Source organism: Orcinus orca, chromosome X (genome assembly GCF_937001465.1).
Source record: "Orcinus orca chromosome X, mOrcOrc1.1, whole genome shotgun sequence".
Taxonomy (NCBI): Eukaryota; Metazoa; Chordata; class Mammalia; order Artiodactyla; family Delphinidae; genus Orcinus; species Orcinus orca.
In genome coordinates, this window is record NC_064580.1 from 4,551,012 (window position 1) to 4,574,723 (window position 23,712).

The 23,712-nt window shown below is 48.4% G+C and overlaps 1 protein-coding gene across 3 annotated transcripts in view; it reads right to left on the reverse strand.

Annotated features, from left to right (window-relative positions):
* The window catches only part of PUDP (pseudouridine 5'-phosphatase), a 357,188-nt gene that overhangs the window by 284,268 nt on the left and 49,208 nt on the right, over nucleotides 1–23,712 (reverse strand). For 2 of the 3 annotated variants that reach the window (XR_007474854.1, XR_007474855.1), the window contains exon 3: nucleotides 21,260–21,489. Coding sequence is in view for 1 of the 3 variants with exons in the window: in XM_004265426.4 (XP_004265474.1) it covers nucleotides 2,706–2,882; nucleotides 21,260–21,489 (407 nt within the window). In the remaining 2 variants the exon portion in view is untranslated. Of the gene's footprint in view, nucleotides 1–1,487; nucleotides 2,883–21,259; nucleotides 21,490–23,712 lie in introns of those variants that run through there. The other variant, XM_004265426.4, reaches the window with a different exon arrangement.

Genomic DNA, 23,712 nt, shown 5'->3' on the forward strand with positions numbered 1-23,712 from the left:
CTAAAGACTGTTGGTGCTAGACTTAGGTCAGAAAGCCTTTCTATAAGGCCAGGGGGGTTTTGAGCTTTATCCTGTGGAATAGTAGAGCGTAGGCAGTACACGATGTTAAGCAGAGGAATTAACACCAATAGGCAAAAACTCATTATTCTTTGTTATAGAACTTGCTATCGTGTGCAAATTTGTTTTTAAAATGTGGAAACAGCATTCAAAGCATGCCGAATTCAGCATCAAACCGTCGATGATATTCAAAGGTATGTGCACTGAGGTTTCTAAACACTGACTACCGTGGCAGAGCAGAAGTAATTCCTATTTCTTAGTAAGTCGATTGTCTTAAGCGTTATGTGGGTGTCTTCCAGACCTTTTCTCTTTTCTATAAATCACTGAGCTCTAACTGAAGACTTATTAGGTGGAAAAACTCTAATAAGTAGTAATTAGTACGTTCTTAAAAGTGTTCACATGTTTCATTTAAGTGGGATGAAGAAGAGAATGACCGTGTCATCTCTCGGTGGCTGTCATCAGTACCGAAAATCCTTCTGAAGGACAGGTAACATATGAGCAAACAGGTGCAACTTAGGGCACAAAACGGCGTAACTTCTATTAATCCCTGAAGGTCCTAATGGAACACACTTTAAATGAGCTAAGAAAGTAAGACAACTACTCTTTAAACTTTCCTGGCAGCAGTCATTCTGGTCTAACTTTTCATTATTATACCTCTATGAAACTGATGGATTATTCCGTGGAAAAACACCACTGAAATGTTGTATTGCTTCAACTGCTTCCATCAGACTCACGTAGAAAAATAAGAAAGAATATGTGGGCTTTGACCACACATCCGTATTCCTCTTTTATACAAAAAAGTACAAAGTGTTTGTCTGCAGAGTTGGCTAAAACCACAAAAACACCACCACCACATTTAAGACCACATTCACCCTAGAGAAAAACTGACCCTGATCGACATCATTAAGAGGCATTAAACCTGTTTGTCTTATTCATGCAAAATGGCTTAATGATTAGAAAACAGCAACACAAATAGTTTGGAAGAATGAGATACCAAATCACGTACGTGACCATTTCACTGAGAGCCTTTCTTTGCTGTACGCAAAGACAGCATGGTTCACCTAAAATATGTAAATGCCTACTATATATAAAATAGATAACCAACAAGGACCTACTGTACAGCAAAGGGAACTATACTCAATAATCTGTAATGACCTATAATGGAAAAGAATCTGAAAAGGAATATATATATATATAATCAAATCACTTTGCTGTACATCTGAAACCAATGCAACATTGTAAATCAACTACATTTCAATAAAATTTTTTTTAAATATGTAAATGCCACTTTACCATGTGAGCACTGTTTCGGTTAAGAGAAAAGAAAGTCAATCATGTATGTTTTGCATTTATGTTTTACATTTGTTAGACGATAATTTTTTTTTAAAAAAGGTAAAATCATACTCCCATACAAATAAAACATGAACAAGTAAGTGTCAAAACTTTTATTCAATTAAACACACTGGTGAGGGAACAGTAAGATGTTACAACTGATTCCAAGGAGAATTCAAAGAACAGACACGTATACAGCACTCAAGAATGTTGAAATGAATTTGCTGAAATGATGTAAAATTGGTCAACAGCCAGAGACAACCATGCACAGATAATCATTCCCCCTGACAATCACATACATCACTATCACCTTTCTAAGACTCACAGAATTGAAAATTAGCTCAAGGACAATCAATAACAGAGACCAGGGCGGGACAGAGGTGGGGTGTCCACCAGTGGAAACACCCTGTGATTGTATTGTTCCCATTTTCAATGTCTCTCACTATATTCCCATCACAAAAGGCTGAGTAAATCTACTAAAAGCAGTTAATCACCGAAGTGTAATGTCCAATAAATTGTTCCAAAAATGGGCTATGGCTCTCGGTGGTACCAACGATGCACTCTGAAATCCAATTCTATCTGCATCAAAGAATGTATTAAAAAAATAAATGTTCTTAAAGGAAATGATTTCTCTGAGGCAGAAAACATTCTGAAACGTGGATATGCACCTCGATATAAGATGTAGGCTACCATTATATTCACACTGAAAGGAAACAACGGAAGATACCGTTCACAGTCAGTCTCTCAGTAGAGGTCCACAGAGATTTAAGGGCACATAAGGAATGTCAACATTTGCTGATAAAGAGAATGATTTATGAAAACCTCATCCTTCATGCGGATTTCCCACTCAGATTACAAACCAAACAGAATTACCATTACCACCTCACTTTTATTAGTTGCTAGCGCATGTTAAGATGAAACACTGAGGAGATGACACAGTACACAATGTATATAACTAAAATAAATATGTACATACACATATATACATAAAAGCATATACTTATATGTATATATATTTTACATTTTCCAGCCAGGGTTGAGAACAACGAAGAAGAAAAAGAAATGAACCCAAATTATTCAAATACTAAACATGACTATTCAAGCGACAATTTCCATCTGTGTTCTGGGCTGTCTCTCTTTTGCTTTCTGTCTGTCACGTTACAGTTCATCGACCCTTTAGAGAGTGTGGGCCAGACCCTGGTGGGATGAGAAGGCTTCACAGGCTGAAGGACTGTTCACGTGGAGGTCTGGGAGCTGGGCTTTCCTCTGCCCTTCTCCTGGGCAGCGTGGGTCACACGTGTGGGCGCAGGAGCCTCTCACTCATAGGGCGGCAGACCGAACAGCTCGGGCTGGAAGTCCTGCAGGGAATCCAGCACGAGGGTGGCCTTTGTGGTCAGGTCTCGGTTTAAGTTTCCGTCGGGAACCATGACCACCTGCATCCCAGCTGCGAGGGCGGCCTCCACCCCATTGGGAGCATCTTCAAAGACCAGGCACTGTGGGGTGAGGAAGAAAGAGAGGGTTGAGACGGCCTTCTCTGTAACCACACGTCTAGACTGGGCTTTCATTGCCCGCACCACCGTCAGCTGAGTGAGCTCGGTGTTCTGCGTGACACAGAAACGGAGTGGAGGCTGTCCGGTTTATGGTTTGTGGGGAGAAGAGGGCGCTGGCCCTTCTGCAGCCCGAGTGCGTCCCACCGCGTCACTTTACGGGGAAGAGGTCCACCTTGGCCCCAAAGTGCTACCGAAATGTGGCACAGCTGAGTGGAAAGACTGGATTCTCGGTTTACAAATTTATTTTAATTGAATCATAAGAATCTGTTCAATTGATAATTGACCATGCTGAGCATGAGAGGAAGTTGTGAAAAGTAAGAAAAAATACGCTTTTTAGGTGTAAAGTGACTTCAGAGCTGGCAATGTTTCAAGTACTGCAGTTTGGAAATTAAACCGTTAGGATGTTTTAGTGAAAAACTCAGCCCCTGGGGGTACCCGTCACGCACCAAAAATCTCCCAAACACAAAGATTGAGTACCAGATGCGGTACCTGTTTCAGCTTATTCAGACACCACCACTAAACGGGAGTGTCTGTGCCCCCGTTCGCGTCAGGAAGCTCCTCAACGTGCCATCCTGTGACCATCACTACTGCGAGTTTCACGTCAGGACTCGCTCCAAATGCGAGGCAGGAGTCTACCCAGCGGTGAACGGGTGTGTCACCTTTTTATCACCTTCCCTCCGAGGAGAGCACCCACTGAGAAAGTTTCCCTTGGCTCCTGGAATCCCACACTGAATGTGAAAGCAGCTTTAGTCTTTTCCATTAAGATTCTGTAGGGGCCGGACATGTATAAAGAGGGCTCCTCCCGGCACCTCTGAGATGCTCTCCTGTGCCCCTTCTTCTCCACAAGTGCCCGAGGACGCCCGGGGGTGGCCCAGGTTGGACCTGACAGTCTCCCCCTCACATCCTCCCAGCCCCCGGCCCCCCTGCCACTGATCACGATGACTGCCCCCAACCCCACTTCATAGGTCGCTGAGGTCCCAGCCGCATGTGCTGGTGACCTGGAAACGGCTCCTGGGCACCAGCTGCCAGGTGCAGCCTGACACTAGAAGGTCTGCATCCTCTGATGTCTTTAAGTCAGTGGAAAACGCACAACACACACAAACACATACACATGCTCTCACACTCTTACTGCTGGTCTGCTCTGGAACAGGCTCACTGACTTCTTTTCTTTCCCTCCCTCCTTCCCTTTCTCCTGGAGGCTGAGCCATTTATGAGCTGACACCCCCAGGGCCGAGGGGAGGACCGAGTGAATTACTACTCATCACGACAACAAGCCAGCACTAGGCACCGCAGAGAGCGGGCTGATGCCCGGGACACAGCGCTGAACTGGACGGTCCTGGGCACACGGAACACCCAGTCCCACTGCCTTCCTGTCAGGCTTCCTGTGGCCCCCTGTCTTGTTTCAAGCTCTCTGCCTCTACCGAGAGAAGACGGTTTCCCTCTCAGGGGGGAATGACTCCGCTCAGGCCGCCGAGGTGCCGTTTCTTAGTTATCTCATTCAGAGAGTTCCTGCTGGTGACGTTTCCGTCCCTGACTTTTTAAAGTTATGACCTGACCGTATTCTAAACGTCCCTGTTGTTTTACCTGGGACCATGGACAGGCACTTAAATGTCACCTGCTGACATGTTGTTCTTTGAATACGTGAGATTTTTAGGCTTTGTGCAGGCCGCCTGTGAGCTTTCAGTGGGGCGGAGGAAGAGATTTTGTTGATTCCTTGGCGTAACGGTGCTTGGCTCCAGTCGTGAAAACAGCTTTTTGTATTTGTGGGAGGCTCCTTCCAAGGAGTATGTGGGCAGGTGTGAGGAAAAGGTGGTGGCTCAGAAACCGTGGCACTGAGCAGAACAGGGGCCCAAGACACCTGTCCTCATCTGAGAACAGTGGTCAGCCCATTCACACCTGACAGCTCACCCGCATGCCCTTTAAGCTCCAGGAAATACAGATGAATGTCCACATGCTCTGTCCACATGCCGTTTAAGCTCCAGGAAATAAAAGGAGGAACGGTGGCATGATCGGGAAAAGCTCCGTAGGTACTTACGGCTAATACAGGCAGTGTAACTGACATACACTGTTTCTGAAGGTTTCACTCTCTCTGCAGGCGCGTACCGTTTATTGGTTTCTGTTTCCAATTTATCCTTTGTCCCCACCTAATTCTGGAATGAATCACCCCAACGCAGCACGGAGATGTGAAACGCGATGTTTAGGACGCATGCGGCAGAGTGAAGGGTGGCAGGCATCAGGGAGGCCAGCCTGAAGGACGACAGGGAGGAGGGATGTGTGAGGCTTGTGCAGCAGGAGGGCCGTTGGAAGTGTGTCCAGGCAGATAAGTAAGGCTGGGCGCGCGAAAGGACTCAGGGCAAAGCCCGGCAGACAGGACGGGGAGTTTGCACACAGCCTCTTGATGCCGACTGTTCTGAAAGGTCAAAAGCAATTGTAGTCTGTTGTAAATACGGTCGGAAGAATAGCAGAAACCCTGATTGTATACATTGTGTCAGGAGCTCCTAAAGTTCCTTTCCTTTGCCTCCTCTCCTGCGGCCAACAAACGCCTTCCACGAGCGCCAGCTGGACCCTTCCCGTGGGTCAACAAGAATCCGAGAAGTGCGGAGAAGTTAAAAGAGAAGTTGACGTTTTTAAAAGCAGACTGTAATAGGGAAGAACAAATACGACTCCATATTGGATCTGCTTCTTTAACTTTAGCCTTTGTACGCTATTGCTTTAGCTTCCAGTTAAGAATGTTGCCTGTAGCCTGAAATACACAGGAGAGCCCATTCTCAAGGCTCTGACCTTTAAAGGTGTAACACCTTCCCATTCAGGTAGAGATAAAAAGTTGCAAAACAAAGAATACCATTTGTCTTATTGGAGGTTTACATGAACACTGCGACCAGACCTATGTGAACAGTTGCAAGAACAAAGGATTCTGGCACCAAGAAGTTTGCAGCGACTATCCACGCTGCTGCTTCAACTTGCCTCTCAAAATGCTTTGCTGAAACCCTTGGGGGAGTCTGGAGTTTTGGGGGGCATGAGCCACCGTCTGCTTGCCAGGCACTGCGGTAAACCTTTCTCTGCTCCAGACTCCAGAGTCTGAGTGCTGTTTGGCCTCAGTGCGCGTCATCGGGCACACACGCCTGCGTTCGGTATTGGAATCGGCCAGTGCATTGGAGGGTGTATGATACAGGAAACTGGACCCCTCGGTCCCTCTGCCCCGGCCTTGCCCTCCTCACACAAGCTGAACAGAGCAGCCAAATGCAGGGCAGGAACCACACACACGACGCGGATCCTGCGGAGGACAGCACCAGCGATGGGTCCAGGTGGCCGACCCCAGCCCTGGCAGCACACGGACAGCACCGGGAACCGTAGGGCTTCCCCTCCTTCTTACAAGGAGCAGAAATACAAAGCAGAACAACTAGATTTTGGAGCACCTGTGAAAATGTCTCAAAAGGTTTTTATGTGCTCCTTATGCTGTGCCCTGATTCCTAAGACCTAATGGTCTTCTAAGGACCACTCGTAAGGAAAGTTACCCAGAGCCTAGAATCGTGGACACTGTATGAACAGTCATCGCACGGCTTGTCTCTCTACTGAAACCAAAGAATAAACCTTTGAAAGTTACCTGGAAAGACTATGCCTGTTCATAACAGGACTTAACAGTCATAAAACCACTGAATCATAAAACCACTGAAAGACATAAGCTAAAGCAATACAGCTCACACCTTACACAAACAAAAAGGAGGAAGTATGTTTTCCCGGCAAGTACCAAAATATGTCCGGGCAGTTTCTAAAGGCCACATGTGGCTAACAGACGCTGGCCTTTGTCTCTCTTCTTCCTTTTCAACACTTCATTGTTCCCTCAGAGACCAGACCAGCCCTTCCCACCCAGAACTGACTGGTTGCACCTAACCTTAACTCGCTCACACCTACTTGTAAAGTGTGACTGGAGATGTGTACTTTGGTGTCTGCCGAAGAAATGTCCCTGTAAGAAAGGCTCTGCAGGGGCTGCAGCAGGTGCAGAGGCCAGGGGAGTAGAACGCCCTCCCTCCCTCACCCACCTGCACCTCGGCCCTCGGCCCAAGATTCTGTGGACGGGTGTGGATGCAACCGTTTCACCAGTGCAGTGAGTTTTGGAGCACAGCACACAAAGCAAGTACCCCAGGACACACTTCTAGTACTTCAAGGAAGCTGCCGGTCAGGAGTACTCTTCTCACAGCTTGTGCTTGGCTGTAAGCAGGCAGGGCTGCGGGGAAGGCGCCCTCTCATGGTGCCAGGCCGGGAGTGGGTACATGAAGGCCGCCTGCTGAATTCGCGGCGGTGGCGGAAGCGCCCTGGTCGGGACTCAAAGCAACACAGGGGCTGCAGAGTGTCACCCTCGAGGGCAGCGGCCAGCCCAGCCCTCTCCTGTCACTGTCATGGCTGAGGGATCTGAGCCTGGGAAGCTCAGAGGTGAGCTGAAGGTCACACCAGCAGGCAGGTGACAGAATTTGGGAACTGTGCCCGGGTCTCCAGAATCCAATGTTCTTTTACACTTTACCAAGCTGAAAGCTAAAATATATCTGAATTCCATCTCCAGGAGAGCAGATGAGCTTAATTAAACTGTAGCTTGAGGGGTTTAATTTAGAAAGAATGACATTTCCAACCACCAGGTAGGTGAAGGGAAGTATACCAGGGGCTTATAGCTCACGGAGGTGCCGAACCCACTTCTCTGAAGGTGCTCAGACTCAGGAGCGCCCTGTAAGGCGGCCCACGTCCGCGACCGTCGCCCACGCTGCTCGTCTGAACCACGGGCTGGGGGCGGGGTAGCTAGGAGGGACTTTGAACAGGAGCATCAGGAACTAAGATGGCTCATGTGGTAACTATGGAATTGCACAGAACTGAACCTTTGTCTGACGGTGGCGGAGAGAGCGCAGGGAGGTGGATGGGATTAGGGAGATCCCTCAAAGGCAACAGGGAGTTTGATGGACAATGCCCTGGACGTTGACGCAAAGGAGAGTCCGACCTTTCTGATGCGGAGGGCACTGGGACTGCCATTTTGGTGGAGGGAAAGAGAGCTTGCTTTGTGACAGCCTGGGTTTGAGTCCACTGTGGGAGGGTCTGGCAGAGAGATGAGGGGCCTGCCTATGTCGTGGGTGAGCGGAGTGGGGCTGGGTGTGAGCGGAGTGGGGCTGGGTGTGAGAGGAGGGGGGCTGGGTGTGAGCAGAGGGGGGCTGGGTGTGAGAGGAGGGGGACGGGGTGTGAGAGGAGGGTGGCTGGGTGGGAGCAGAGGGGGGCTGGGTGGGAGCGCATGGGGGGGGCTGGGTGTGGAGTTGCAACCAGGAGGAGGGAAAAGGGGAGACAAGGAGGGGCCCGAGACAGCCTCGCATTTCTCTGAGATGAGCAGACGGCCCAGGAGGGATGGAGCTTCAGCGACAGTGGGGGGCAGAAGGGGAACCAGGTGAGGCAGCAGTGGGGCCAGCTGAGCTGCAGCCCCAGAAGCAATGTTGGACCCGTCTGCTAGGTGTGTCATCAGATGGCCTGGGGCCCCCTCCCCTCACTTCCAAGGGATGGTTTATACACTGGGTTTCCACACGTTCGTAGTTATGACCCTCACCATGCTTTTCCTCATCAGCTCAGGCCAACAGGGACTCATCTTCAATGCCATGCACCTATTCCCTTCAGGTCCAGACCCACCTGAGATGACACTTGATAACTAATTTTACATTTCAAACAAGTACAAGTGTACATTTTAAGTGGTACACTTTTCTGGAACTAGTGAACTTGTTCCATGTGATTACATCGTCTCTAGGGAAGGAAGCTTTTCCTTTTGCTCAGTAACACACAAACTTTGACATGAAGTCACTCTGGTTCACTCTGAAGCCTCTCAGGGCCTGGCATTACGTGTATGCAAATTTAAGTACCCCTAAAGCAGCATCCATGATTTTTCATTATATATAAAGCCATGGATAATCCAAATCTAAGCACTAAAACAGTTTTTAACTAAACCACTACTTTTAAGTTGAAACTTCCATTATATCACTTTTGGCAGTAGATTTGATTCCATACATTAATTTTATAGTATCAAGTTCAATTTTCACACTATGAGGCATGAAAACTTTGAGGAGGTCTTAAAGTTTTTTGATTAACTTTTTATTAACAGTGCTCATATCTAAGGTTTAAGTTTTACTGGTCTCCTTGTTCTTTGTCAGTGAATTACCCATAAACAAGTACCACAATACTGTGATATCAAATATGTATACACTTCATTACATGTTTACTTAAGTACTGTTGTAAAAATGACTGAAGTTTGCATGTGTTTTGCTGTTAATTACTACTTTTGTTCATATTCTTCATCTTTTTATCTATCCATCCATCCACCCATCCACCCATTCATCCATCTATCCACCATCCATCCATCCATCCACCCACCATCCATCCCTCCAAGCATCCACTCATCCATCCATCCCTATCTACCTACCTACCTACACACCCACCCACTCATCCACCTATCTATAGGTAAAGCAGATTTGAACTGTGCTGTGGTCTTCTACATAAGTGTCTGATGCTGAGGTCAGTATCCCCTGCACACCGCAGAGCTGCTGTCTTACTGAATTAATTTTAGTCTGAAAATAAAAGAATAAAGCCAGTACTGAGATAAACATATGCATAAAAAATCCTCTAGAGTTACAGGCTAGATACATGAATGAATCACACCACTAAATGGATTCCTTTTCCTTTTGAGGAAAGCCTTTGAAAAATGTAGTATTTAACAACTTGGCGGGCATGGGCGGGAAGCTTCCTAAGGAATTCTCTGTCATTTTATTCATGAAAGCTACATCGTGAGGCCCTCTCGTTGTCCATCTTAAAGTATGTGCATGTAAATTAGCTGCTGAGCAAAGGACTTCAAGATAGCTCAAAAACCTTTATCTCATTTTCTCTTTTAATAATACAGATTCTGTGTTCACCACTTTGTCAGGAACCACTGAAAAGCCCAGCAAGGCTCTCAAAGGCTCTGAGTATTTTAAAGATTCACAAAACAAGTGTTATTTGTTTCTAAATGGTCATCAGAATACTTTCTTTCATCTTCCTACCTCTTCTACATATTCAAGTAAATGGGCAAAATCAGTGTTTTCCTCGGCCTTCTGCACGATACTCGTGAAACACAGGTTTGACTCAAGGTCCCTATTAGTTTCACGTGTTGAGAGCTAAACTATGACACCAGCCTTGAAGATTATCCCCCTGCATGGCTACCATGTCGAAATACATACTACGGGCCGAATTGTTTTCCACAAGATTCAAACGTTAAACCCTAACACCCAAGGTATTTGGATACAGGGTCCCTAGAATGGTTTTCAGGTGAAATGAGTCCCAAGGGTGCCCTCATCAGAGAGGGTTAGGGTCCTTCCAAGAGGAAGGGGAAGCTGCTCTGTCTGGCCCTCCGCTTGCGCTCACCTGAGGCAGAACCTGCCAGAACCCTCCTGTTGGACGTCTGGTCCCCAGAACCGCGAGGATACGCGTGCTGCTGTTTCAACCCCCCAGCCTGTGATAGTGCGCTCTGGCCGCCCAAGCACACTACTACAATACGTCTAACAGAGAGCTGTGTGTAATCTCCAGGTAGCACTCTTTCAGAGGAAGAACCACTCGGAGGTTTCTTAGATCACAACTGCTTGCAGTTTGGGGAAAGGAAATAAATGTTTCCTGGATGACCTAATTCCACAAATGCCTAGAAGAGCAGAAGCACAGCACGTTTTGTCTGCCTTTGGGCATAGCTACTGAAGAGGCTTAAGCCATAAACAGAATTATCACAGGACAGAGGGCGCCTTTGAAGACCTGCCTAAGTGATTTTTCCACTCCGCCTGCAAACGTCGTGTACAGGAGAGGCTGACAGTTACTTTGGGAAGCGATACACACGCAGGGAAAGCCTATGTAATTACTGGACCTGGAGGGGGTTAAACTCTTCGTTCCCAAGCGAGAGGACGGACAGGCCGCTGTTCTGGGAGTTGACATGTCACTGCTGCCGATGCAGGAGGCCTCTCTTCAGTCCCCTGCATGCGAACAGCTGTTACTTATGGCCCAGCCACCTGTTTACAGATGATGACAGGCCTATGAAGGCAAGGCCCTCCAGGATTTACTCTCTGGTACTTACTCTCTTTACTCGCCTGAATCCTGAGAACCCACTGAGTGCCCACCAACCAGATGAAAGCTTCCTTTTACACACAACCATAGCTAATTCAGCACTTCTGGAAGTGAAGATGTGCTTAATTCCAGGGGAGGCTTCTGATCTTTTTCTTCATCTCTCAATAGTCGTATTAATGTTCATTTCTAAACATCCATCAACGGAGGAATGCATAAAAAAGATGTGGTACATATATACAATGAATATTACTCGGCCATAAAAAAGAACGAAATTGGGTCATTTGCAGAGTTGTGGATGGACCTAGAGACTGTCATACAGAGTGAAGTAAGTCAGAAAGAGAAAAACAAATATCGTATATTAATGCATATATATGGAATCTGGAAAAATGGTACAGATGATCTTATTTGCAAAGCAGAAATAGAGACACAGACTGTAGGGAACAAATGTATTGGATACCAAGGGGGAGAGGGGTGGGGAGGAATTGGGAGATTGGGATTGACATATACACACCACTGATACTATGCATAAAATAGACAACTAATGAGAACCTACTGTAGAGCACAGGGAACTCTACTCAGTGCTCTGTGGTGACCTAAATGGGAAGGACATCCCAAAAAGAGGGGATATACGTATACGTATAGCTGAGTCACTTTGCCGTACAGCAGAAACCAACACAACATTGTAAAGCAACTACACTGCAATGAAAATAAAATAAATAAAATAAAGATAAACTGTCTACTAGGACGTCATTAGGTACGAGGTTTCCAGAATGTTCTTTGATGCAGCAGTCCAGAGAGATCTACTGCAAAAAGGAGATTCTTCACATTGAGTGAGGGACTGGAGATTCGTGACATACAAAAATCAGCATAAAAAAAGTTTCCGGAAGGACTGCCCTGGATAAACCCATTGTTTCAAGTTTGATGGAGAAGTTTCGCGAATGTGGAAATGTGCTTTCAGAGAAAACCAATGAACGTCCCCCATAATTAGTGCTCTGAGGAATACATCTGGGAAAAGCTTCAAGAAGATACACCTGACCATGGCAAAATTCACATTAGTGCAAATAAAGTCCTTGGCCTTGTTTTCTTGGAATGGTCTGAATCCTCCCGGTACATAATAACTTTAACTTAAAACGCTTATAATGACTAAAATCAGATGATGCAAATGCTCACTTTAAACGTCAACCAGCTCTGGCACTTGGGTTACGCTTTTATTTCACTAGGAACGGAAGTCCGTGAAGACGTAAGGAGCTCTGGGCAAAGGCTGCGCAAGAGACGTCGCGTGGTCAGGTCACCCCGGAGGGGCAGGGGACACTGTGGAGACGCATGAGGTCCCTGAAGGTGGGCGCAGAGCAGTCAGGAAGGCATCCTGGGTCCACGTGGGCCAAGAAACGTTCTCAAGAAGTATAAACAGCAAGCCCTGAGTTTGCAAGTCTCTTCTTGGGGTTTGCCAATGCGGGGGTGGGGCACCTACCAGCCAAGGGTCCAAGCTGACCCGAGCCCTCTGCATCGTGTGGATCCCTGTGTGGCCACAGACCACACCCTGGTTTTCTGCTTCTTGGACACTGGCCAGTGGACACTCAGCACGGTGGGGTGAGAGCCACAAAAACTACCCGGGACCGGGGCGCTCTGTGGTCCTCCGGGACCCCAACACGTGCCCCAGGGACCATGTGCCGTAGGCGCTTTTAGCTGCTGGTAGAAGAAACAGCGCAAGTACTATTTACCTTCAAAACAGACTATAGCAACAACAGCAGTGTTTGCAGGCAGAACAGTCAAGTAAAGGACCAATAAATATAGCATTGTATTAGCTTTCTTCCTCTACCTTGGGAATATATTAGTGGGGTGAGAATGTTTCATATCCCATGCATTTACCTTCTTATAGACTTCAATCATTTCAGCCCCTGACTCAATTTTAGTGTCTAATAGAACAGGGGCAGTGAAGAGCTCCGACTCACAGGCACTGATACGTCATCCCAACTGGGTGAGTCCTGGTCCAGCCTGGACCCAGGCCTGCCTGCGAGTGTGGCCGCCAGCCTCCTGGTGACCAAGAGCACCTCAGGACCTGCAGACAGGGGGCAGTGGGTCAGCAGCCAGGTGCTGTGCGGAGACTCTGGAAGAATCAGGAATGTGAACCCCTACGGAATATGATGTAGCAGCAGCAAAGAACAACGTAGAGGGAGAAAGTCAGCAGCAGAGGGCCTGGGAGAAGCTTTATTCCTGCAGCAAATGTCATTTCTAACATTTCTAATATTCCTATCTCCGTCTTATAAGTGGGAAAACTGGAACTGAGAGTAGGCACTGCGGTGGGCAGACTGATCCCCAAAGATGCCCACCCCTGAAGCCCCAGAACCTATGAATGGGGTCCCTTACACGGTAAAGGGGACTTTGCAGAAGGGCTTCAGGCTATGGAGCTGGAGACAGGGAGGGTGTCCTGGCCGAAAGGTTGGGGGCTCCTCTAGCCAGGTGTGCCCCTAAAAGCAGAGCGCCTTCTCTGGCTGGAGGGGGAGAGATGCTGCAGAAGGAGTGATGTCAAGCATGAGCAGAGTCGGATGCACCAGTGCTGGCTCTGTGATGTAAGACCCACTGTCAGGACCAGAGCAAGACCTCGAGGGGTTGAGGGCGGAGCCCAGGACACCCAGCTAGGAGACGGGGACTCCAGTCCTACCTATAAGGAGCTGGGTTCCACCAGCCACCTGATGAGCCTGGGCATGGTCCTTCCCTAGCGCCTCCTGGGAGGAGCCCAGCCAGCCAACATCTTGGTTTCACGCCTGTGAGACTTGGAGCGGAGGACCCAGCTATGCCAGGCCCAGAATTCCAACCTATGGAACAGTGACATAAAAATCTGCGTTGTTCTAAGTCCCCAAGCTTGTGGTCATTTGTTAGGGCAGAGGTGGAAAGGAACATGGGCAACTGGTCCAATGTTAAGCACCAAAATTCACATTTAAAATTCACAAAATTCACCTGGCTAACTGTGGAGAGAATAATACAGTATACAACCAGCACACCCTCTGATTGTGCTAAGAGGCCTTCAGCTAATAAAACAAACCATGCTCTAATTTGCTGATGGTCCACAGAAAGGACCCTGGCAAGAAACTCCCAACCCAGTGGCCAGTCTTCTTTACTTGTGCAGAATTCACATCCCAGTTCCTTCTGCATTCACCTGGGGACCGATGCTGCTGTGTTTTAGAAAACAGGGAGGGATTCCATCTTCATCCAGTTTACGCCCAAGACTCTTAGAATTAGGAGAGCTTTGAAGAACTGGTCCAAGACCCCCAGCATCCCTCAAAGAGATGTGGATCCTCTTGCCAGCATTTAGGACAAGCTGTTGCCAAGTCTGGACTTAAACAAGGGGGAACCAGTCATCCCCACTGGCCTGGGATTAGGTGGGTCCCTGGAACACGGAGAGTCAGAGCTAGCACTGCACAGGATCTGGCCGATGGCGAGGACTCAGTCACCCTAGTTTAAACAAACAAAGTGCCGGGGATGTAGCCACTGGGGACGCCCTCTAAAAAAACGGAAGATCACCCTTGAATCTGTCAGATGCCGTCCGTGGAAATTACTGGGGACTATTACCTCAGTATTTGTTTAAGCTAGCATACGAGTAATCCAGTGTTTCTGAGGTATCTTGTTCATTGTCGCTGCCTAAGAAGCCTTTGCAGACAGACTTTTTTTACCCCAATACAGCAACCCCCCTTCCCTGCTGATGACAGGCTAGTAACACAGAAGGGGAAGCTACGACGGAGCCCTGGGGTCACCAGCGAGGGAGGAAGCGGCCGGGCAAAGGGGCGCTGTCAGGAGCCAGGCAGAGCGACACAGAACCTGAGCTAACGACACGAGCACACACGCGGTTTACAGCTTTACAAAGGCAAAGCTGGGAACGGAGGAAGACGTTCTTCTTAGCCCTGGCAGTTGAGTCATTGCTCCCCGACCCTAGCAGAACTGTGTGTGTCTATGAAGGTTACCTGTGGGCACGACTATTTAATTTTTCACAAATCCAAGATACAACTCATCCTTCTCAGTGTCTGGAGCCCTGTCAAATTTTCATTCTGTGATGGTGGCTTAAAATAGATGGGTTATATGTACATGCTGTTACGAGGGCCTAATGAGAACCATCATTCTTTCGGACTGCCGATATGTAAAGACTGCACAACCACACGTACAAACACACAAAGAACAGAGAAAACACGTGGTGCAACACAGGGATCACAGCTCCTGGTGCGGTCTGGGGTGGGGGGCGGGGGGGTCCCTGGGGCTGGCATGGGACCATCTGGCTCAGGTGGGAGCCAGACCAAGGGCTCCTGGAAAGCAGGACTCCCTGAGGCCCCGTGGGAGATGAAACTGCTTGGGGTGAAGGCAGGACTTGAGGTCATTCAGAAATGCAGAGGCCGGGCAGCTCGGCAAGCAGAGGCCTTCCCGCTGGCCAACCAGAGGCTGAATATTCACAGGAAGAAGCAAGAAACTGACGATGGGGAGTTGGGGAGAACACAGGGACCGCTGGGTGGTGAAGGGGGCCCAGAACATGCCACGGGAGCCCAAGGATTATTCTGAGCTGAAGACATGGGAGAATCAACAGCTGCAGGGCAAGGCTTTTTCTAAATTCTCCTTATCTTCCTAAAAGCAAAGCCTCCCTAAAGAATGCAACTGCCATAAATCCCCTCCCCAGGAGCTTTACAACCCGGGAAGGTTGACTTTTATGGCTGAAGAGAAGTCTGCACAGGTCAGAGCCTGGATAAGAAACTGTGTAAACAGACATCGTCATACAACTACCACGTCTCACATCTGTTCTCCTAAGAGCCCATTCATGTTTCCTAAAAGTCGTCTCTTCTACCAGAAGCGCCCCTCTGTCTCTCCCCAACCCCTATTAAGATGGTATATAAGCCCCAGGTGCTCACTGCCTCCTTGAATCATATATTTCTGGGAACTGCCTCATGCTTACACAAATAGAAATCTGTATTTTCTCTTGTTAATGTCTTCTGTCCGTTTAATTTACAGGCCCCCAACCACCAAACCTAAGTGGGTACAGAAAACGTTTTTTCCCCCCTCGACAATGGAATTTGGGAAAGCAAGCAACCTAGTCCACAGAAAGTTAGTAGGGATACCAAGCAAAGGCAGGCTGGATGAAAGAAAAGATGTGTAATGGGAGGAGTTATGAAAGGAATAGTTGAGATCTTTTTTTTTTTTTTTAATGAAATAAGGGAGGGCCTGGTACATCAGGTTGCAAGAGACGTGAAATAATACCAAGACCAGTGACCAGAGGTCTCCGTATTTTCCTCAGTGGTTCTGGGTGACAGGAGAAGACGGGCATGAGGCCTGGGCAGCAATGGCCAGGGATGTGCAGTCTCCCTGAGGCCCCGAAGGTGGGTGACTACGGCCCAGTGACTCTCCACACCGCCAGGAGAGACTCGAGCACCACTATGCCCCTAATGGGGTGTTCAGAAGTGAGACACTGACTAAAGAGTATGCAATCCCCCAAAGACAGAAGCGCAGCTCATCCCACCTGGCCGCCAAGTTTTAACTTTCTTTTCTTTTTTTTTTTTTAATTTTATGTATTTATTTATTTATTTATTTGTTTATTTGGCTGAGTTGGGTCTTCATTGCTGCGTGCGGGCTTTCTCTAGTTGTGGCGAGCAGGGGCTACTCTTCGTTGTGGTGTGTGGCCTTTTCAGTGCAGTGGCTTCTCTTGTTGCGGAGCACGGGCTCTAGGCGCGCGGGCTTCAGTAGCTGTGGCTCGGGGGCTCAGCAGTTGTGGCTCGCGGGCTCTAGAGCACAGGCTCAGCAGTTGTGGCGCACGGGCTTAGCTGCTCCGCGGCATGTGGGATCTTCCCGGACCAGGGCTTGAACCTGCGTCCCCTGCACTGGCAGGCGGATTCTTAGCCACTGCGCCACCAGGGAAGTCCTGTTAACTTTCAATCTGCCAGAAGCAACGGACCCACTTGATTCCCATTATTCTGGGAGGTGAAGTAGCTCTTCCAGCAGCAACACCTGACAGCCTACACCTGTCTGCAGACTTTGGCCATATAGACAATACACAATAAAAAGAGATACAGAGAATGATTTTTAAATTAACGTGTTTCTTTGTCAAGAGATTATGTAAAATATATTAATTGCCATTTCACATATTGAAAAGTCAACTCAGGTGATGACCTCCGTAATTGAAGTAATGGTCTGAGTGTTATATGATGAAGACATTGTACAGTTAATCAGAACTCAAGTTAAAATACATTTGCCATTTTTTAACTCTCTAGGTATATAAAGGCTTAATGTGCGAGACTTTCTTCAAAACAAAACAAAAAAGTAATTCAAAAGAAAACTCTGGGGACTTCCCTGGTGGTCCAGTGAGTACAACTCCGTGTTCCCAATGCAGGGAGTTCCGGGTTCGATCCCTGGTCGGGGGAACTAGATCCTGCATGCGTGCCACAACTAAGAGTTCACAAGCTGCAACTAAGAAGTCTGTGTGCCGCAACTGAGAGCCCGCACGCCACACCTTAAAGATCCCACGTGCGGCAACTAAGACCCGGGGCAGCCAAAATAAATAAATAAATAAGTAAAATAACTATGATTCTTTAAAAAAAGGAATAATTGTTCATTTAAAAAAAATCCTGAAATTCAGCTGTGAACATTAACAAGAAAAATATGTATCCAAAGTAGTGATTGCCATGCTTTTAAAAACTGATTTCAGGTTTTACTTGTAACATAGTAGTAAATATCAACACAAGAAATCCTGTGTAAATGATGGCATTTTTATTTTGCAACAAAGACGTGCATTTTTGCGGCGAGGCACTGAAATGGCAGAGCACACACACCCAGGGGGGCTGGGGTGACTCCCGGCTTGCTCCCTCAACCTGCCCCGGACTCTGAGCACCGCCGCTCCTGTCTGCAAGCCTCCAGAAGCTCAGGGGCTGTGAAAGCTGGGGCAATGATAACCTCTGCCCTGCGGGGCCCGTGGGATTCAGTGGGGGCTCCCGCATGCCAGGCCCCCCGGCACACAGGCGCTCAGTGAGTGCGCCTGAGCATGGAGATGGGTAAAGTGACTTCTGAAGATGGCACCGTACTTTTGCATATCTTAAGCACAAAAGAACGATACATAAATAACTTAGGACATCTGCAACGAACACTTGCTGAATGCCAGCTCTGTTAGGCATCTTCTCCTAGTAAAACGGTGACTAACGTGACAACATAAATTCCCCCTTTTATGCTACTTGTGCTTTACTACAGTCCTATTAGTACTACTGTACCAGATTAATTTGGTGACACGCACAGAATCATAAATTCCCAACGGCAACCGTGACTCTCTCTAGGGACTTGATAACTGCATGAAATGCCCTTCAACTCCGAGGCTCGTCACCCCTATATGCTGGCGCCTGCACTGCGTCAAAGAGGAAGCAGCAGGACACAACCTAAGAGCAGTGTCATGCTTCCATGAGCCTCTCTGCAACTGCTTGCTGAATTTGGAAGACAAATGCAAGTACAAAACGGGCGGTGGGCCTCCACAACCAGGAGCCGACCAACACTGTCCTTTCCTCCTACAATAGGCACATCTGAGGAAAACCCAAACACCTTAACTGTGTCTGCCTAGGAAACAGGACAAGACAGGTTTCATTTCTGCAAGACAAATAGCTGCATCAATAAGTGTGGGTGACTAACAAGGGTAACTGGTGGAGAGCACTTCTAGGAGCGAGACTACTCCTCAGATACGCACGTGCTCATTTTCCTTTGATGTGCCTAGAACACTGTCACCGTGGGCAACAGGGATGTCCGAGCTCTGCCTCGGCGCCTCGGCGTCTCACCAAGGGGAACTCCCGCCCGTATAGACTGGAGCCGCACAGCCGTGCCCTCCTCTCCCGCAGCTGCACTGCAACTGGCCTCACGCAAAGCTGGCGTGTGGTCTCCCCATAAACTTGGTTCGCACACACACTTGAAAACCTGGCAACGCCATGTTTCCATGAATAGGGTGCCCGGCAAAGGAAGGACTGCCTGGAGTAGAAAGAAAGGCAGCACCCTCCTCCCTGAACAGCCAAACGAAGGAGGACACGACGGGTCAGCACCTCATCTTCTCAGCTGTGAAGACGGCTGCAAGCAGGCGCTCCTACTCTGAGCTGCTCCAGAACCAGTCTGCTCAGGGAGGCACCTCACTCTACCTGCACCACACAAAGAAGATGGCCCTTCTAGGAGGAGGGTTTTATCACCTGAAGGGATGGGAGATCCTTTAAGAAGTTCTTAGGGAAGGAGAACGCATTTGTATGGAATCTGTCGTAGGATGGCAAACACGTGGACTCAAAGATGTTCTGGTGTAAGAAGCAGAACCACACTGCAGCCAGGACCCGTCCCACCAGCCCTGAGGCCTCATCTTTGACTCTGTGGCTTAGTGGCTGGGCCATCGCAGGCTCCACCCTGGTCATGCAACTGCTGAGTTGAATCCGTCCGCGTACTTGTATTGCGAGGAACGCACTGCCGCCATCGCTCAATGATATGCAATGATTCTTCTGGCTGTCGCATAATAAAAAATATATATATTTGGCCTTTGCCCCTGGTTTCCAGTACAGAGCTCCTAAAACCCTTGGCATTTCCTGGGCAATCAGAACATTTTTCATTATTCGTAATAATCTCCTTTCAAGCACATGTCAGCTTATGCTAATGAGTGACAGTCCTGGGCCCCAGATGCCTTCGGGATGGGGGCTGGTGGACAGAAAGACCAGGCAGGATTAGAGCGCTGCAGCTTGCACCCCAGCCCAACCTGCAGGCCCGGTGATGCAGTCAACAAAGGCCCATGGTTTAACCAGCAGTGCCAGGCAATGGAGCCTCCGCAGAAAGCCCTAAGGTTCTTGGAGCTTCTGAACACAAGGGGGTGCTGGGAGGGTGGCGTGCCCAGAGAGGGCATGGAAGCACCAGCACCCTGGCACCCAGAACTTAGGCTAAGCAGCTCTTCCACCGGGCTGCTCCTGAGCTGTACTCCTACACTAGACCAGTGAACGCAAGTCGCGTCTTCCGAAGTTCGGTGAGTCATTCTAGTGAATTATAACAACCGGGAAGGGGGCTGTGTGGGAACCCACGTCTGTGGCCGGATGGGAGAAGCACGAGGGGCCTGGGTACCTCGTCAGAGGCTGGCATCCGCAGCAGGGGCAGTCTCGGGGGCTGAGTCCCCAACCCGGGGGTCGGCGCTGACTCCAGGTCCTTAGCGTCAGAAGTGCGCTGAATCGTGGGACGCCCAGCAGGCGTCTGAGAATCAGAGGAAGCCCGAGGGGTTACACAGTTCGACGGCCCTTACAGGCTCAGTGTAGTCAGTTAGGCCCCGGGCCCAAAAAACACATCACTCAACAACGTTCGCCACTGTCAGCTGCATCGGGAGGCAGGCTTTTGAGTAACCTTCCCTGCACTCGTGGTTAGTGTGGCAAAGGCCGCGTTAGTGACAGGCAGACAGTGAGAAGATCTCTCACGGAAAGGCTCTTCCCTGCACCCGTGCCCCACGAAGCACCACACCCTCGGATGCAGGGACCAGGCGGGAGCACCGTCACCCCGAGGGACGCCCCGCCTGCTGTGGACACACGTGGGTCACCAGCAGCAACCGCTCTCGAGAAGCCCCAGGTGTTCTGGAATCTGCCTCTGCAGGTGGCTGAGGCTTCTTCCCCCTCCTCCGTCTCACCAGCCCCCATGAGCCGCGCGGAGACTCAGCAGAAGCGAACAAGCCCCGTCGCGCACTCTCAGCACTCTTCCTGGGCTCAGACACCACCTCCCCAACTCCAGCACGGACCAGCATAAGGAAGCAGCCCACAGAGGCAGGACAGAGCTCCGCCTGCGGCCCCCTGGCAGGGGAGAAACCGAGAAGCATTTGGGGGGAGGGGTGGTGAGCATTGCTGACTTATGTCTGAATTGCTGAACTGCAGGGAACGTGTTGTGTCCAAGGCTGCTCATTACAAATAAGGACACCGTCGCCATGCATCACTGAAGGCCCCCCTTCCCTGCAAAGTGCCCGTCAGGCAGTGCTCTGCGAAGCCTAGGCTTTCTTACATTCGGGCACCCCAGACGATTCTGGCCGGGACTCACTGGCCAGGTGACTTGGGGTGGCTGCACTCCGCCACAAAACGAAGGGATCTCCCCACGCACCTTCCACCCGGCGACCCCACTGCCCTCTCCTTGAGTCCTCGGGAGTGCCGCGCAGCAGCTGTCCACGTGGACACAGAGACCCTGCGCCTGCGCACGGCGTAACCTGCACGCCCGCTGCCGCTTACCTGCTCCACGGGAGCGGCGGGAGAAAACCTGCGGGCGCACGCCAGGAAGATGTCTGGCTCCGGCTTCCCACTCCTCACTTCGGGGTCATCGCCGAGGACGACGTGATGGAACAAGCTGAAGAAGCCCTCGTGTCTGCTGGTCTTCATCTGGAAGGATGCGGTCCCTGAGCTGGTGGCCACGGCACAGGGCACGCCGTGCTTCCGCAGGTGGTGGATCAGCTTCTCCACACCTGGGGGCGGGGGGGGGGGCGTCAGTGATGATGGGGAGCAGAGGTACCGGCCGCAGGCCTCCAGGGACACTGCGCCAGCTCTGCCGCCCTGGCTCTGCTGCCTCTGCCCAGACATTGTGTGAGCTCACACTGTCCTGACAGGGGTCGTCAGCACTGGGGCATCCCCACGCAACACAAACGTCAGAGAGCGATTCAGGGCTCAGCGCTAGCACCTCCTAAAGTAACAGAGGTGACGGTACCAGGATGCTGCTGCTGTGTTCGTCAATCCTATCAGAGCCAACCCAGGGAAGGGCCTCTGCACTGAGTACACAGGGCTTCGTTTTGTTTGTTTTAAAGCAATGAATACACAAGGACTATGCTTTTGGTGTTTTCTGAGGAAACTCTGTATTGTACAGAAAGCAATTCAGCATTCCTCACACTACTGGACCCTGAACCAGCCCCCATCAGAGGCTGAAGGGAAAGGTCGCTGCTGAAGCAAAGCTGCAGGACCACCTACCAAGGGGTCAGACAGTGAAAAGGCTCTGCTTAACGCAGCTGAACAACAATAACAACAACACACCACGTGAAGGACACGCTTCCGCGTTCCTATCAACGGTGGTGGTTAAGTCCAGGAAACACGTAGGTTAATGTATTATCCTTGGAGCCAATTAAGAGACCGCCAGTTATAAGAAATGTGACAAAAATGACAGTACTTTCCACCTTCAACACACCCGATTACAACAACAGTAACGTCTAAATCTACACAAAGATTTATCTAAAATAGTATCTTAAATAATCAGATAATCACGGCTGTTTCAGTAAGTACATAAGGCGATGTCCCTAGTTTCTCAATTGCTACAGAAAAGATTGACACGTTTTTCGATACCTGAACCCATTCAGAAAGGCAACAGATACTGTGATCCTTCAGAGAAACAGTCCTATGAGGTGCTCAGAGGAAAATGTGGACCTCAACTCCACGCCAAGACAACTAAATCAGCAAAATCTAGCACTTGGATGGATGTAAAAGTCAGTGTCCGACATCCAATCAAAATTACCATGCTTGCAAAGGAGGAAATACAACCCATAACCAGGAGAAAAAGGCAATCAATAGAAATGAACACAAATATGGAAGAGATGATGGATATCAGCAGATACCGACCTCACATAACAGCTTGGTAAATATAATTACCCCCAAGTCAGGGACTGTCAGAATGGAAAAACAAACAAAAAATAAAAGTGAGACCCAAATACACGCTGTCTGCAAGAAACTTACTTTAAAGATAAATATTCAGATAGGTTAAAACTAAAAGGATTGAAGGACTTCCCGGCGGTCCAGTGGTTAAGATTTCACCTTACAGTGCAGGGGATTCAGGTTGGATCCCTGGTTGGGGAGCTAAGATCCCACATGCCTCGTGGCCAAAAAACCAAAACATAAAACAGAAGCAACATTGTAACAAACTCAATAAAGACTTTAAAAAGGGTCCACATTAAAAAATCTTAACAAAAAAAGGATTGAAAACTATGTATTATGTCACTACCCATCAAGAGTCAGTGTAGCTGTACTAACAAAAGACAAGTGGGCTTTAGAACAACGAATGACAGTTATCAGGGATAACTAGGTATGTTTTGTAATGACAAATAGGTCAATTCATCAAGAAGATATAGCAATTCTAAATGTGTATGCACCAAATAACAGACCTTCAAAATAGGTAAAGCAAAAACTCAAAGCACAGAAAGGAGAAAGATGTTTCAAATTCCTCTCTCAGTAATTGACAAAACAAGTAGACAGAAGATAAGTATGGTACTGCTGACTTCAAAAATACTATCAAGCAACTTAACCAAATGGACATTTATATAACACTTTACCCAACAACAGCAGAATACATATTATTTTCAAGTGCATATAAAACATTCAACAAGATAGAATACACTATGAGCCAAAGAACAAGTCTCAAAAATTTTTAAGTAACTGAAATCATACAAAGTAATTTCCCTGACCATAGGAGAATTAAAATAGGAATGGTATTTGAAAAATCAAAAACTGGAAGAAAGAAAAGATCTACAATCTAAGATTTTATCTTAAGAAAGTAAAGAGAAAAGAAAAAAATAATAAACTCAAGACAGAAAAGAGAACGTAGAAGACTGATTAAACCAAAACCTAGTCCTTTAAAAAGATCAATTTAATTGGTGGGCTCTTAGCTAGACTGATCAAGGGAAAAAAAAAAATCCAAGTTTATCGCAGTG